The sequence below is a fragment of the Cucumis melo genome, chromosome 7, assembly GCF_025177605.1.
Source record: "Cucumis melo cultivar AY chromosome 7, USDA_Cmelo_AY_1.0, whole genome shotgun sequence".
NCBI lineage: Eukaryota > Viridiplantae > Streptophyta > Magnoliopsida > Cucurbitales > Cucurbitaceae > Cucumis > Cucumis melo.
The window spans coordinates 28,960,670-28,974,164 of NC_066863.1; the positions used below are offsets into that span (position 1 = coordinate 28,960,670).

At 32.0% G+C, this 13,495-nt stretch overlaps 2 protein-coding genes across 5 annotated transcripts; one reads left to right on the top strand and one right to left on the bottom strand.

The window, feature by feature from the left end:
* The first annotated feature begins 723 nt into the window (after positions 1-723).
* LOC103494767 (caffeoylshikimate esterase) lies at positions 724-7,921 on the top strand. Of its 3 annotated transcripts, XR_007822316.1 has the most exons (9): positions 873-1,131; positions 1,239-1,332; positions 1,502-1,534; positions 5,305-5,451; positions 6,014-6,144; positions 6,295-6,432; positions 6,813-6,911; positions 6,987-7,455; positions 7,620-7,921. XR_007822316.1 is itself a non-coding variant. In XM_008456112.3 (8 exons), exons 1-8 carry the CDS (start codon positions 1,111-1,113, stop codon positions 7,371-7,373), a joined length of 1,050 nt encoding a protein of 349 aa, XP_008454334.2. In that variant the 5' UTR covers positions 724-1,110; the 3' UTR covers positions 7,374-7,569. The 3 variants fall into 3 exon arrangements, 2 of the variants coding, with proteins under 2 accessions (XP_008454334.2, XP_008454335.2); XM_008456112.3 differs by lacking the exon at positions 7,620-7,921 and having other exon boundaries at positions 724-1,131; positions 6,987-7,569; XM_008456113.3 differs by lacking the exon at positions 7,620-7,921 and having other exon boundaries at positions 1,225-1,332; positions 6,987-7,569.
* Positions 7,736-11,781, bottom strand: LOC103494769 (UDP-glucuronic acid decarboxylase 2). Of its 2 annotated transcripts, none has more exons than XM_051087448.1 (7): positions 10,998-11,781; positions 10,752-10,894; positions 9,845-9,924; positions 9,647-9,730; positions 8,851-8,925; positions 8,509-8,601; positions 7,736-8,336 (listed from the first exon to the last, which is right to left on the bottom strand). In XM_051087448.1, the coding sequence occupies exons 1-7, from the start codon at positions 11,606-11,608 to the stop codon at positions 8,115-8,117; spliced, it is 1,308 nt and encodes a 435-aa protein (XP_050943405.1). In that variant the 5' UTR covers positions 11,609-11,781; the 3' UTR covers positions 7,736-8,114. The 2 variants fall into 2 exon arrangements, with proteins under 2 accessions (XP_050943405.1, XP_050943404.1); XM_051087447.1 differs by having other exon boundaries at positions 10,752-10,898; positions 11,002-11,780.
* Positions 11,782-13,495: the final 1,714 nt, after the last annotated feature.

Genomic DNA, 13,495 nt, shown 5'->3' on the forward strand with positions numbered 1-13,495 from the left:
AAGGGTTAAGAAGTGTTTGAGGAAGGGTCAAGGGGCTAAAACTAGGATTACATAACTCTTCCCTCAAACGAAGGTTGGATTACATAACCCTAACTCCCCATAACCCAACCCTTCCCCCAAACGCCCCAAGTCCAGATTATTCTCACCCATATATGGTCAAAAAAAAAAAAAAAGCTACTACCATAACCCGAGAGTCAAGATTATTCTCAAATAATTATTCTCGAAAGAAAAAATAAAAAAACTAATACTAACAATCCCATGTGTCACTAACAACGCAGTAACATTTACGAACTACATAAATTTACAAAATAAGAAAAACTACGGTAGATCATTTGTAAGCCTTAACCCATCACTAGTTAAGGTAACGGTAGATATTGTGTTTACCTTTCCTTCTCTTTTGTTTTTACTACAATACAACATTATCCAAATAAAAGCATTAGTTAATGGCTGAAATAACATAAATTATTATAATGAACACCAAAATAATACATAACTGTTAGAACCCATTGAGTAAAGTAAAAAATTATGAAAAAGGAAGGGAAGGTGATGTAGTTATGTACATGTGTGTATTATATATATATATATATATATATATATATATATATATATATATATATATATACACATATATATAGTGGTTGGGAGGCACATTGAAAAAGAAGAAGAAGAAGAGAAGAATAAAGCTACAAATCTAGAAGTACATAATTTGGCATGTGAGAGACTTTTCCACCTCATCGTCATCCTCCTCATCAGTTTCGATTCCCAAAGCGCATCCCAATCTTTTCCCCTTTATATATAATAATATTATATATAATATTTTCCTTTTAAATTCCTTTCTTTCTCTCTCTCTCTCTCTCTCTCTCTCTCTCTCTCTCTCTCTCTCTCTCTCTCTCTCTCTCCTGTTTGTTACAAACTTTGTGGTTCCCTCTGCCGTTTGGATCGGAAAAGTTTTTTTCTCTAGCTCTGTGACCGCATCACTCCTCATTTAATTCTCTCTCGTTTCCCCACAATCCGAAGAAGAAGAAGAAGATCCTGATTCCTGTTTTCTGTATCTATATATCTATATATATTATATATATCTCAAGTCTGATCAATCGGCGCTCGGAATAAATGGAGGTTCAATATGAAGAGGTATATGAAGTACTGTGTGGTAATTTTATTGTGGTTTTGTTTGGATTTAAGAAGATAATATTAATTAAAGAGATCAATGTTCTGAAAATGGAGGGGTTATTTGGAAGGAATACATAAGGAATTCGAGAGGAGTCCAGATTTTCACATGCCGATGGCTTCCAAGGCATTCTTCACCCAAGGCGCTTGTGTTTCTCTGCCATGGTTGTTCATTCATCTTCCTCTCTCTATATATCTCTCTGTTTTTTCTATTATTATTTTTTTTTATCGAAGAGGGAGCTAGCTAGATCAGGAGGAGTAATGTGATGAATATGGTGATTGGTGTGGTTATTAATTCGAGAGTTATTGTTCTTACTTTGTTTTGGTTGCGCAGGATACGGCATGGAATGCAGTGGATTCATGAGAGGTGATTATTATTACTCTTCTCTTCTCTTCTCTTCTCTTCTCTTTCTCTCTCTGTAGTTATTGTTCTTCAGTTTCGTTTCAATGCTTTGCTCTTTGGGTCCTTTTTTTTTCCTTTTTTTTAATTTGCACTATTTATGGCTCGGTTTTCAAAAACGAAAATGAGGATAGCTCTGACGATTCAACTTGCCATATTCAGATGACCAATGCCCTCCATTGTTTCTCAAATTTCACATCTCATTTTCACATTTCAATGGTCCTAAACATATATATTTTTTAAAAGATTAAAGCTAATTTTGTGTTCTTACATAAATCCGAAAGCGAGAGGCAGAAGGTTGAAACAATGCAAAATGGAAGGCCCCCTGTCCCGTTTTCTTGGAAACAAAAAATCAATAGAAAAACCACACAAATTCTTCTTTCTTTTTGAATGTGTTCAAATTTGTGTTCCTTTGTGGATTTGAAAATGTAAATGTAAATGAAAATGCAGTAATGTATCCATCTTTTTAATCTTTTTGAAACAAAATTTATATAAAGTGTTTATGAAAAATAAGCTATTTCAAGAGTTGGTTTTTGAATTTTTTTAAAAAAATAGATGTGGACCAATCTTACTTGAAATAGGTGGGCTACATAAACATGGGTGATAAAAGTATTTTTTTTAGAATTAATTAAGGGTAGAAGAATAATCTGAATAACAGAGAATAAATGAGATTAAAGAAAATGTTGGTTGATACTTAGGGTAAATCGAACTAACCTAATCCGTTTACACCAAAGATTTAATTGTTGATGGTAAAAGAATCGGTATGGAATTTAAAAAAAATAGAAAAATTTGAGAAATTATTTATTATAATTGAGAATTTTTCTAATAAAGGATAAATATTTTACAGATTTATAAAATAATAACAAAAAAAATCCAAATAATTATAAGCTTAATTTTCAAAAGTCAAAATAAAAACCTCTTGAAAACTCTTCTTTGTTTTTACAAATTTTCTTAAATTTGAATTCTGTAAATAAAAAATTGGACAAATTTTAGAAACAAAATCAATGTTGATTGTAATATTGTGTTTAGTAATTGAAGAAGTTTAAAGATGAAATAGTAAATGTGAAAGTTTAGATGTTAAATCAGTAATTCAACTAATAAAATTATTATTCAAATAGGAAACTGTAATGAGGGATTTAAATTTTGGAGAAATCGTATGGAAAACATTGTTCTCATTCTCTAATTTTGGTTTTATAATGTTTTCAAATGTGTTTGGTAGCCGAACAACAAATATTTGATTTGAAAAATTTCTACTTTTGGAGTATGAAAATTCAAATGAATTTAAATACAAGAATTGGGTCTACTAAATAGGAAACTAATTGCAACTGCCACCTATTTAATTTGGTGAATGTGAAAATATAATTTGATAAGCTACCAGACCAATTAAAGTTTTGAAGTTTTCTTATATTAATTTAAAACTCAATTTAAAAAATAGTATTAAAATCTTTTCTAAATTTAGGTTTCTTTACGTAACCATTTTGTTTTTTTTTTTTTAATACCGTGTCTACAAACACTATTTATTTTCTGCTAAGTTTTGGAAAACAAAATTAAAAAATTAGTTCTTGTTTTTTTGAATTTGGTCGAGATTTTGAAAGAAATATGAAAATTATTGTTAATGTTGGGAGGAAATTAAGTTGATTTTGAAGTAGATTTTGGTGGAGTATTATACTTTTGAATTTAGATATTATGTTATATATATTTTAAATGTCTATATATTATATGATTAAAGGGAATTTAATGATTTTGCTATGGTTCGTAAGTTTAGTTTGCTTCTATATTTGAAAAACCTCTTTTATATTGGTAGAAGATTATATTATTATTTTTGAAATAGAAATAGGTATCACAAGATAACGTTTGTCATTTTTTAATTTTAAAAATTTAAAGTTATGCAAATAAGACTCTAAAAAGTAGGTACTAAAAGTGATGATTTATTGTCAACATGAGCCTAACCGTTGCTTGCACCTTTAAGTTCACGTAGACATAAGATTTCGTAATCAAATTCTCCACCCCAAGTGTACCAAAAGAAGTGGGGGTTTGTTTTTATATTTTGAAGTTTGATCATTCCTAGGTTTTCAATTATTTCAATTTTAGCTTACGTTAAAATTATTATTATTTTAATTAAAATTGATAATAACAATTAAAAAAAATTGTGAATTATGTTTCCAAAATTCATAGTAAAATCCTTAGATATAAGGAAAAAGAAATAAAAAAAATCAACCCTAAACTAGATTGGGACTGAATTAAAAATCTACCTAGGTCTAAAGTTAAACAAATTTTAAAATATAGGAAGAAATAGAGTATTTGAAGTTTTAACCTATAGTAAAAATGTTTCCATCCTTGTCGGTTGATATTTATATTTGTATGTGTCCATACAGCGAAATATATGCATTTATGTTTTTTGATTTTTTGTCTCCCATTTTAAAGAACAGTTTAAATTAACACTCTTTAAAGAAGAAAAATAAAATACATAAAAAAAGATAGTTTTGGCTTCTTTTTTTTTCTTTTTTTTTTTTCAAATACACAATAATAATAATAACAAAACTATTTTATCGTTTGTTGACCTATAAAATAAAATAGTAATCTATAAAAAATGTTTAATAAGAAATCAACCTATTTAAATTTGTTTTTTTTAATAAAAAATTATGGACTTATTATAAACAATAAATAACCTTTTTTATTTTAAGAAATTATTGGCGTTAGTTTGGGAAGGCTAACAAACAATGACAAGTGTCGAACATCTCACCATATTTCACTTTGGCCTTTTCCCTTTTGTGTTCTTGTTTTTATTGTAAGTAACATATCACCACAACAATCTTTTTGCCTAACTTAGAAAGTCTGATTCACATGAAGACTCAAATATTGTTGTCATTTCCTTTAACCAAAAAAGTTGACTAAAAACACCCATCTTTCCCTTTCATATTTGGTTTTACATTTACTCCAAAATCATTTTTCATTTTTCCTTCTAAATCTTTCTTTTCCAATTAATCAAATTTCATTTTCTTATCTACTTACTTTTTTTTCCTTTTTCCTTTTTCTGTGTGCATCAGCATCGCATGATTATAGATCCTATCAAGATTAGAATAATGTCTAAATCATATCCTAATTTGTTAATTTATGCATAAGCTCGTGTGTACCTTATTAAGCCACCAGTTCTTCAAATACCTTTAGTTTTTTTTATTCATCTACTTCGGAAAAAATTGGGTGATGGCTATTATAGATGTTATTAATATCGACCTTTTTGATTTCGAGGTTTTATGAAATTTCTTTTTTTAAAAGATAAAATCCATAGGTATTTGATGAGAAACTATGTGTGTGTGCAAGAAAAAGTACACCTACTGCTATCTTAAAGAAAAAAAAATAATAAATCTCAGTTTTATTTGTCTACATTTGATTTCCAGGATAAAATTCACAAGAAAAAGTTATTAGTACAGATTTCATGTGAAGGTCAGGTCGCCAAAAAAATTTTAAATTATTTTTTTTACATAAAAGTCAATCGAATATCAATGTTGAATTTTCGTTTTTTGGGTAGACAATTCGTTTTCATTATGGATTTCAGATGCATTAGTGTTTCCAAGTTCAGAAAACATTGTTAATAAAAGGTTTAATGGATTATACCAACAAAATGCATGGTGGCTCAATTTTAAGAATTCTAAATTTCAGTACATTACCATGGGGAAAAGGAAAATGAACTCTAATTTCATTGTGTCACCTATATTAACACTTGAAAGTTGATTTAGGATGTGGACATCGACTTGCAACTTCGGGGTACGCAGTGTTTGGGATGGACTATGAAGGACACGGAAGATCCAGTGGAGCTCGTTGTTACATCAAGAAGTTTGAAAACATTGTTAATGATTGTTATGCCTTCTTCACTTCCATTTCTGGTATGTCAACATATCATCTCATATCTGAATGGTAATAAAAAGAGGTTTATGTACAAATGACCCAATTCCAAAAGGGTTAGGTGCTGAATGACTATATCTTAGAAAACGAATGAAAACTAATCCTAGTGATGTCATAGAGCACTATCGCGTTAGAGACATCTCTCCTAATGGGAAATAGTTGAATCCTAACACGATATTCATTTCAATCACACATTTATAAACAATCGACCAACTGGTGATTAGAAATGAAAACCGTGTTAGGACTCCAACCATTTCGCAATGAGTAAGACATCCCTAGAGAGATAATGAGGAGGTGGAATGCTCTATGATTTAAAGCGAAGTGTTTAGTTTTCATTAATTTCTAGAATTGGGCCATTTAATATTAAAACCACCAGGTACAAAAATTTCATAACAAAATCTCTATCATATGCAAAACTTGTTCTGTTTTCCCACGGTTACTCGGTTTCATTAGATTTATATTTTAAAATAATGAGATATAGTTTTCAATCTATACTCCCAAATACCATTTGAGATTCTAAACTTTTAAGTTATGGTTTACCAGTTGAGGAAGAGTACAGAGACAAATGCAGGTTCTTGTATGGAGAGTCAATGGGTGGGGCCGTGGCCCTTCTTCTGCACAAGAAAAATCCCAGATTTTGGAATGGTGCTGTTCTCGTAGCTCCAATGTGCAAGGTACATATATGAATTAACGACCCACCTTCAAACTCAGTTTGGAACGACTTTTTAAATGTTTTAAAAGTTATGGAACTATCCATCCAAACAGACTTTTAATGATCAATTTGCTCGTTCATTTCTCATCTAACTGCTTCGTTTAAACATTAGATATCTGAGAAGGTGAAGCCGCACCCTGTGGTTGTGAATCTGTTAACAAGAGTAGAAGAAATTATACCCAAATGGAAAATTGTCCCAACAAAGGATGTCATAAATTCAGCCTTCAAGGACCCCATAAAGCGTGAAGAGGTATGTGAAATACACAACACAACGTAGAATAGTAAAGATTATTGAATGCACTTTTTCCCTCCCAACCATTAGATACATACATGATCAAACTACAGTTTTTAATTTCTCTTCCATGCATTTAACAATTCACAGTATAAAACTACTGCCCACACGTTCGTTGTTCAAGCTCCTCCATTAATTTTTCATTCAACAATTAGGAAACTTTACCTCTTTCTATTTAACTTCTTGAGAGTTAGGGACTCACTCATTGCATTTCACAAGATTTTGCCCCAATCTATTAATTTGTAGTCTTAATTTTCAAATATTTAAAATAAAAAGCCAAATGTTACTAAAACGATTTGTGAAATTTAGCCTCATAAACACTAGTTTTTTTAATGCAGATAAGGAACAATAAGTTAATATACCAAGACAAGCCCAGGCTGAAAACAGCCCTGGAGATGCTAAGAGCGAGCATGAACCTAGAAGACACCTTACACGAGGTTAGTTCAGGACTTTATACGAACACACATATTGCCTACACTTTACAATTTCTCTAACCTCTGAAGATCAATCAGGTAACACTTCCATTCTTCGTCTTACATGGAGAAGCCGATATAGTAACAGACCCAGAAGTAAGCAGAGCATTGTACGAGAAAGCAAGCAGCAGAGACAAGACAATAAAATTATACCCAGGAATGTGGCATGGTTTGACATCAGGAGAACCAGACGAGAACATCGAAATTGTGTTCTCCGACATCATAGATTGGCTTGACAAGCATGCCGGCGGGAACACGGCGAAGTTTCAACTTCAATCCACCACTTGCTCAAATGGGAATGGCGTTGATCAGAGATTAAATAATGGCCAAACCACATTAAGCAATGGGAAAGAGAGTCGAAGAAGTCAGAATCATCGTGGGAGTTATCTCTGTGGTTTGAAGGGGCGGTTGCAATCGGCGATGTAGTGTCAGTATTCTTATATAATTATTATATAGTGCCGCCATTGTTGATTGAAAATGCTCTCTTGGCTCATCTTTCTTCATCTTGGTGGGTGTAAAATCTTTCTTAAGTTGATTGAATAAAGCTCTTGAAATTAAAACTTTTGAGTAGCGCTCTTGAATCTTTGATGGATTTTTATAAATTCTAGCATGTTTCCAAGTAGTCTAATTCTTAATTGTTTCCCAATTCAATTATTTTGATTTTATTTGTAGGGAGGGGCTAAGAGGAAAACGAAAATCGAACTTTAGGAATGGGATTCTTTCTTCTTCTTCGGTACATCTCAAATGCAAATGGAAATAGTAAAGTTTGGTAGCAACTAAGCAATAAGTTTGGCTCAATAATTTTCATTCTTTTATTTTTGTTGTTTAGAATTCTGTAATTGATGTGAATGGGATGGACCATCATTTCCACAACCACAAATTAACCCCACCCCAATTCCTCTAATCAAACTTAACACATAACAATTTTTCAAAAAAAAAGAAAAAAAAAAAAAAAAGAAAAAAAGAAGAAGAAAGAAGAACCAAAACCAAAAACAAATTGTTCTAAACATCATGCCACCCAAAATCTAACCTATTAGATTCCCATAGACAGAAGCTTCACTTTCACTCCCTTTTGCTTCTGCACCTCCACTTTATACTATCAACTCTAACCATCAATACTTAATTTTAATGGTTCAAGAAGAACTTGGTTTGATTCTCCTACGTTGACTACGCTGCCACGTTAGCCCCACTGTTGTCCTTATGGTCACCAAAGATACGTTGTCGAAAATCGGAGACCATGAGCGGGAGACCCTTGCGAAGAGGAACTTTGGGTTCCCACCCAAGAAGATCCTTGGCCTTGGTGATGTCTGGCTTCCTCTTGTGAGGGTCGTCCTCTGTGTTCGGCTTGTACACTATCTTTGCATCTGGATCGATTGTCTCCTGGACAACCTGTTCAAGCCACATATTGACGATCATTTTTCAAACATGTTATTAACATCACTACGACGTTATTTTGATATTACTTAGTTAAAACTAATATGACAAGTTGTTATTTTCCAACATTTGACATTTTTGTTCTCTTAGTTGAAGAGTCTATTAGAAATTAGAAGAAAAAGGATACCTTGGCTAGTTCAAGCATGGTGAATTCACCAGGGTTACCAAGATTGAAAGGTCCAATGTGCTCTCCCTCCATTAGCCTCATCAATCCCTCCACCTATCAAACCAAATTAAACATCCACGTCGTTTTATATCAGTTAACAATATCAATAAACTGTTTGTAACTGAAAACTCAGTTTTAAGTCATCATTAGGTCCAAAAACTTCAGCATTAACAAGGTATGGAAACTTAAACAAACTACAAAATCTTCGAGTATTATACATAAACTGATAAACATCGAGATTAAATTCCATGCCTAGAAAATGGACAGATGCTCAGACAGAGAAATTAAGGGAAAAGTGCTTACAAGATCAGAAACATATTGGAAACTCCTGGTTTGTTTCCCATCACCATAGACAGTAAGAGGCTCCTTCCTCAAAGCCTGCATTGCCAAAAAGAATCATTAATAGAATCCTCTTAACTTGTTAAATTATTGATCGATCTAGAAGCTTAAGTTGATGGGTAATGGTAAATTTAATATTATATCATCTAACACATATTCTCAATTGTGTTTACAAAAGAAATAACACTGTTGTAGGAGTTTAAACATAGAATCCCCTAGACCATCTACTCACTAATACCATATTATATCATCAATTGACCCAAAAGCCTAAGATGATGAGTGAAAGTAAATTCAATATTGTACCATCTAACATAACCATTTTAATTAAGAAAAATAAAACGTATCCATTTCCGTTCGTTCCTTAAATTTAATAACATCAAGACCTCAAAACTACATTTTCATTCAGTCTCTATCGTGCATCATTAAACACCAAATGGCGACGTTACATTTTGATATATCTATCCCATCCCATGCTTAACCAAACCATACCAACCAACCCAACAGACTAAGTCAAAATTTGCCACATCATGGCCAAACCATCTAAGCATATTTTCTTATGCCAATTCATCCAAAATATTCCCTTTACTATAACAATAATAACAATCAAGTCAAAATCAAAACTCCGCCACATCCAAATTGGGAAAAATTGAAAAACCTTTCACTAAATACCCATCTATAGAAACGAAATATTTAATGCCTTAGTAACATAAATTTTCCATTTTTTTTCCATTTAAAATCGCCACGTCTAATCAAGGTTTACCTGAGCAACAAAATTACTAACAACACGACCATCATCAATGCACATTCTTGGGCCATAAGTGTTGAAAATTCTCGCAATCCTAACCTGTCAAAACATGAACAATGAATTGATTAATCACATATTTCTTTTTTTATAAAAAAAAAAAAACACGCAATAATTAATATAATAAACGAAAGGTTAAAGGAATTAATTAATTACTTGAACATCAGCTCCTCTATGGTAGTCCATGGTCAACGTCTCGGCCGTGCGTTTTCCTTCATCGTAACAGCTTCGGACACCTGTCGCACATTCCGACAAATACCTTAATTTACCGAAATGCCCTTCTCTTAGATCTAGATTCAAAGATGGCGGTTTCAAAACATATTATTAAGACGTAAATGCCCTCATCGGTTTTCCATTTTACTAACTCTACCCTTCCCGGATTTAATCCTCTGTGCCTCAGGTTGGCATTACGTATGACGCGTGTGGGTTCGAGGGACCCGCAAATCACGGAGATCTCTATTCCTTTTAACAAAAACTCCGACCATTTTTTTTCTTCTTGTTCTCCTCCTTCGATTAAATTAAATGTTTGTGGCCTACAAATAAATCTTTTCGAGCATTTTAATTTTATGTCTCGAAATTCTTGTTTTCACGTTATAAAATTTAACTAATGTATTAAATATGGTTTTTTTTATGTTTTTGGTTGGGTATTAAATATTCAATTCTATGATAATTCCTCAATTATTATTTAAAAAAAAAAAAGAAAGAAAAAAGATTTGTATAGACATAAATTTGAAAATTCAAAGGCTTTTGTATTTTTATAAGTTCGAGAACCCATTTAGAGGTACGATGCCTATAAGCATCTCTATTATAAACTTGAAATTTAACTCTAATTTAACTAAAAATAAAGATGTGTGCACGTTAGAATCCAGCCTATTTTTGTTAGAATGCAGCCGTGAAAGACGGCGCAGGTTGAAAAATGTTTGAGCACGTTAGCAATACTATGGTGTTGGATGCTAACGTGCGCGAGAGGAAATTATTAATTATGAAAATGTTTAGGGAGGAAGAAGAAGAAGAAGAAGAAGAAGAAGAAGAAGAAGAGGAGAAGGAGGAGAAAAAAGCTGACCGATGGGATTGACGTTGCCCCAGTAGGTTTCAACTTGTGGGTGTTGAAGAGGATCTCCATAGACTTCACTGGTACTGGTCAGCAAAAACCTTGCTCCAACTCTCTTCGCTAATCCCAACATGTTCAAAGTTCCGACCACATTGGTCTTGTGAAATTCCGGAGTCAAAGAAAAACAAAACCCAATACTCGAATTCAAGATAAAAATAAAACCAGAGTTGAAGTATTGAAAATTTGAAGAATTAAAAGGATATGATTGTCTTGACAGGGTTGAATTTGTAATGAACAGGGGAAGCAGGGCAAGCCAAATGGTAGATCTGGTCTACTTCAAGAAGAAGCGGTTCAACAACATCGTGTCGAATCAATTCAAATCTCGGGTTCCCGAAATGATGCATCACGTTTTCTTTCCGTCCGGTGAAGAAATTATCCACCACGATCACGCTGTCGCCTCTCTCGATCAAACGGTCCACAAGATGCGACCCGACGAACCCAGCCCCGCCGGTCACCACGATCCGGAGGCCTTTCCGCTTCAGCCCAAGTGGGATCTTGCCGCCGGAGTTCATTACACGGTGGACTTGGAAGCCGGCTCGGTGTTCGTACGACGGCGTATTGGACCACCGGGCAAGTTCAGTGGGGATCGGGTCGTATCCGACCCGGGAAGGATAATTGGAAGAGGGTAAGAGGGCGAAAACGAAAGTGGCGATGGCAATGCCGACGAGGACGAAAAGGAGGCGCTGTTCACGGAGCATGTAGCGAATCGGACGGGTGACGGACAGCCATGGTTTTGGGGGTTTTGGGGAATATGCGTCCGCCGCCGGTTGGGTCTCGTCGTGTCCTCTGAATATTAACTCCGATCCCATTTTTGGACTTCAAATTCGATCGGAACAGAACAGGGTTTAGAGGTCTTCTTTTATCTTTTCCTGCGCCGGCGACGGCGGAGGCAGGATGGCCGGGAATTGGGGGCCACGAGCGGCGGAGGCGAGGAGAGGAGAGGGGACTTTTTTTTGTTTACCGATGGGGGAAAGGGCCGATTTAGGAGGGTCTTAAAGGGAGAGAGGGTAGAGAAAAAGGGTTGAAGTTGAAATATATTACAGAATTACCATTAATTTTTAGTGTGTAAATTAGTATTGACGTTTCCTGTTCTGTCCTTTTGTTCATTTTATTGATCCGTGGCATTTCCGGAAATTTCCTCTTCTATTTCTTTAATTTCTTTCTTTTCTTATTTTCTTTTTTCTTTTCAATGCTTTGTAGTTTTATTTTTTAATTTTGTTCTTAATTTAGTCTCTTCTAGGTTTCATTTTAATTAAGCTTCATCTTAATTTGCTATCAATGTTTCTAAGACATAAAATTTTGTATGTTGGATTAATTTTTCTTACTACAATAAGAATAGAAGCATTTTGAATGATAGATGTTTATGGTTAACATCTACTTTATATTTGAGGTAACTTATTTAAGGTTAATTAAACATTTATATTACTAAAATTTGTATACACATTATTTCTAAAGCTTTAAAATATCTAGTAAATCCATCGACTTTTGTAATAATTTTGAACTTTAAAATTGTTTAAGAAATCTCTAACCTTAAATCTTGTTTATTTTTCAGTTCCATATCTAACAAGTCTTTAACTAATTCCACCTTAAAAAACCACACAATTGGTTTCTTATCTTTCTAAAGAAAACTTGAAAATTTATGATTTCATTAAACATGAGTTTTAATCTTATTTTTGTTACAGAACAATTAATTTTGTTTTTTTGGTATACGTATTTATTGTATTTAAAATCGAAAGTTTCGAGATATAATGGATAAATTTATATTTAAGACACTTTTTAAGATTAGACCAAATAAACATAAACTTTAAAACGTATCAATAATTTAGGTCTTGTTGGGAAACAATTTAATTTCTTCTATTTTCTATAATTAAGTCTATTTGTTGTTTACTTTCTACCAATATTTTCCTAAATCAAATATTGTTTTGAAAACTAAAAAAAAAAAAAAGTAGTTTTAAATAAATTGTACTTTGAATTTGAAATTTGACTAACAATAGCAAGAATTTAGGCAAAATATGTCTAAATAAAAAAATGAAATTTAGCAATATATATATATATATATAGAAAAAATGAGTATCCTAGTGAAAAATTAAATGGGAACTAAAAAATAAAAAAAATTTAATGAAAGAAATAATAAATTAAACTCAAAGATAAAATGAAACTCAATTCCATTTTTCATGAAAATAAATTAATAAATTTGAACAATTATGTGACTCAATTTTAATCTTAAAATTTCAAGATAATCAAACAAATGGTGAGATAATTAATACCTCACTTAGGCTAAGCCATTTATAGCATTTATATATATATATATATATATATATATATATATATATATATATATATATATATATATATATATATAATTATTGGTTTTGTTTGATTGTATTGGAAACTTTCTTAGTTGAATTAAGATATTTTATTGTTGAGTTTTGGTGTTTTCATGATTGAATCTTAGAGGCATTTCTAATCATTCTATTACTTATTGTTAGAGATAAATATTTTATTATTTAACTTTGTATCAATTATATATTTAAATTGTGTAAAAGGTAAAAATAGTAATTAATTTTTCTATTTAACTCCAAAAATCAATATATACTAATTCGATAATTTTATTTAATTAGCAATTAGCAAAACCTTGCTTAAATAGATTATGGATTTTTATCCTCGTATTTGCAATATAAATTAGTATATATTAT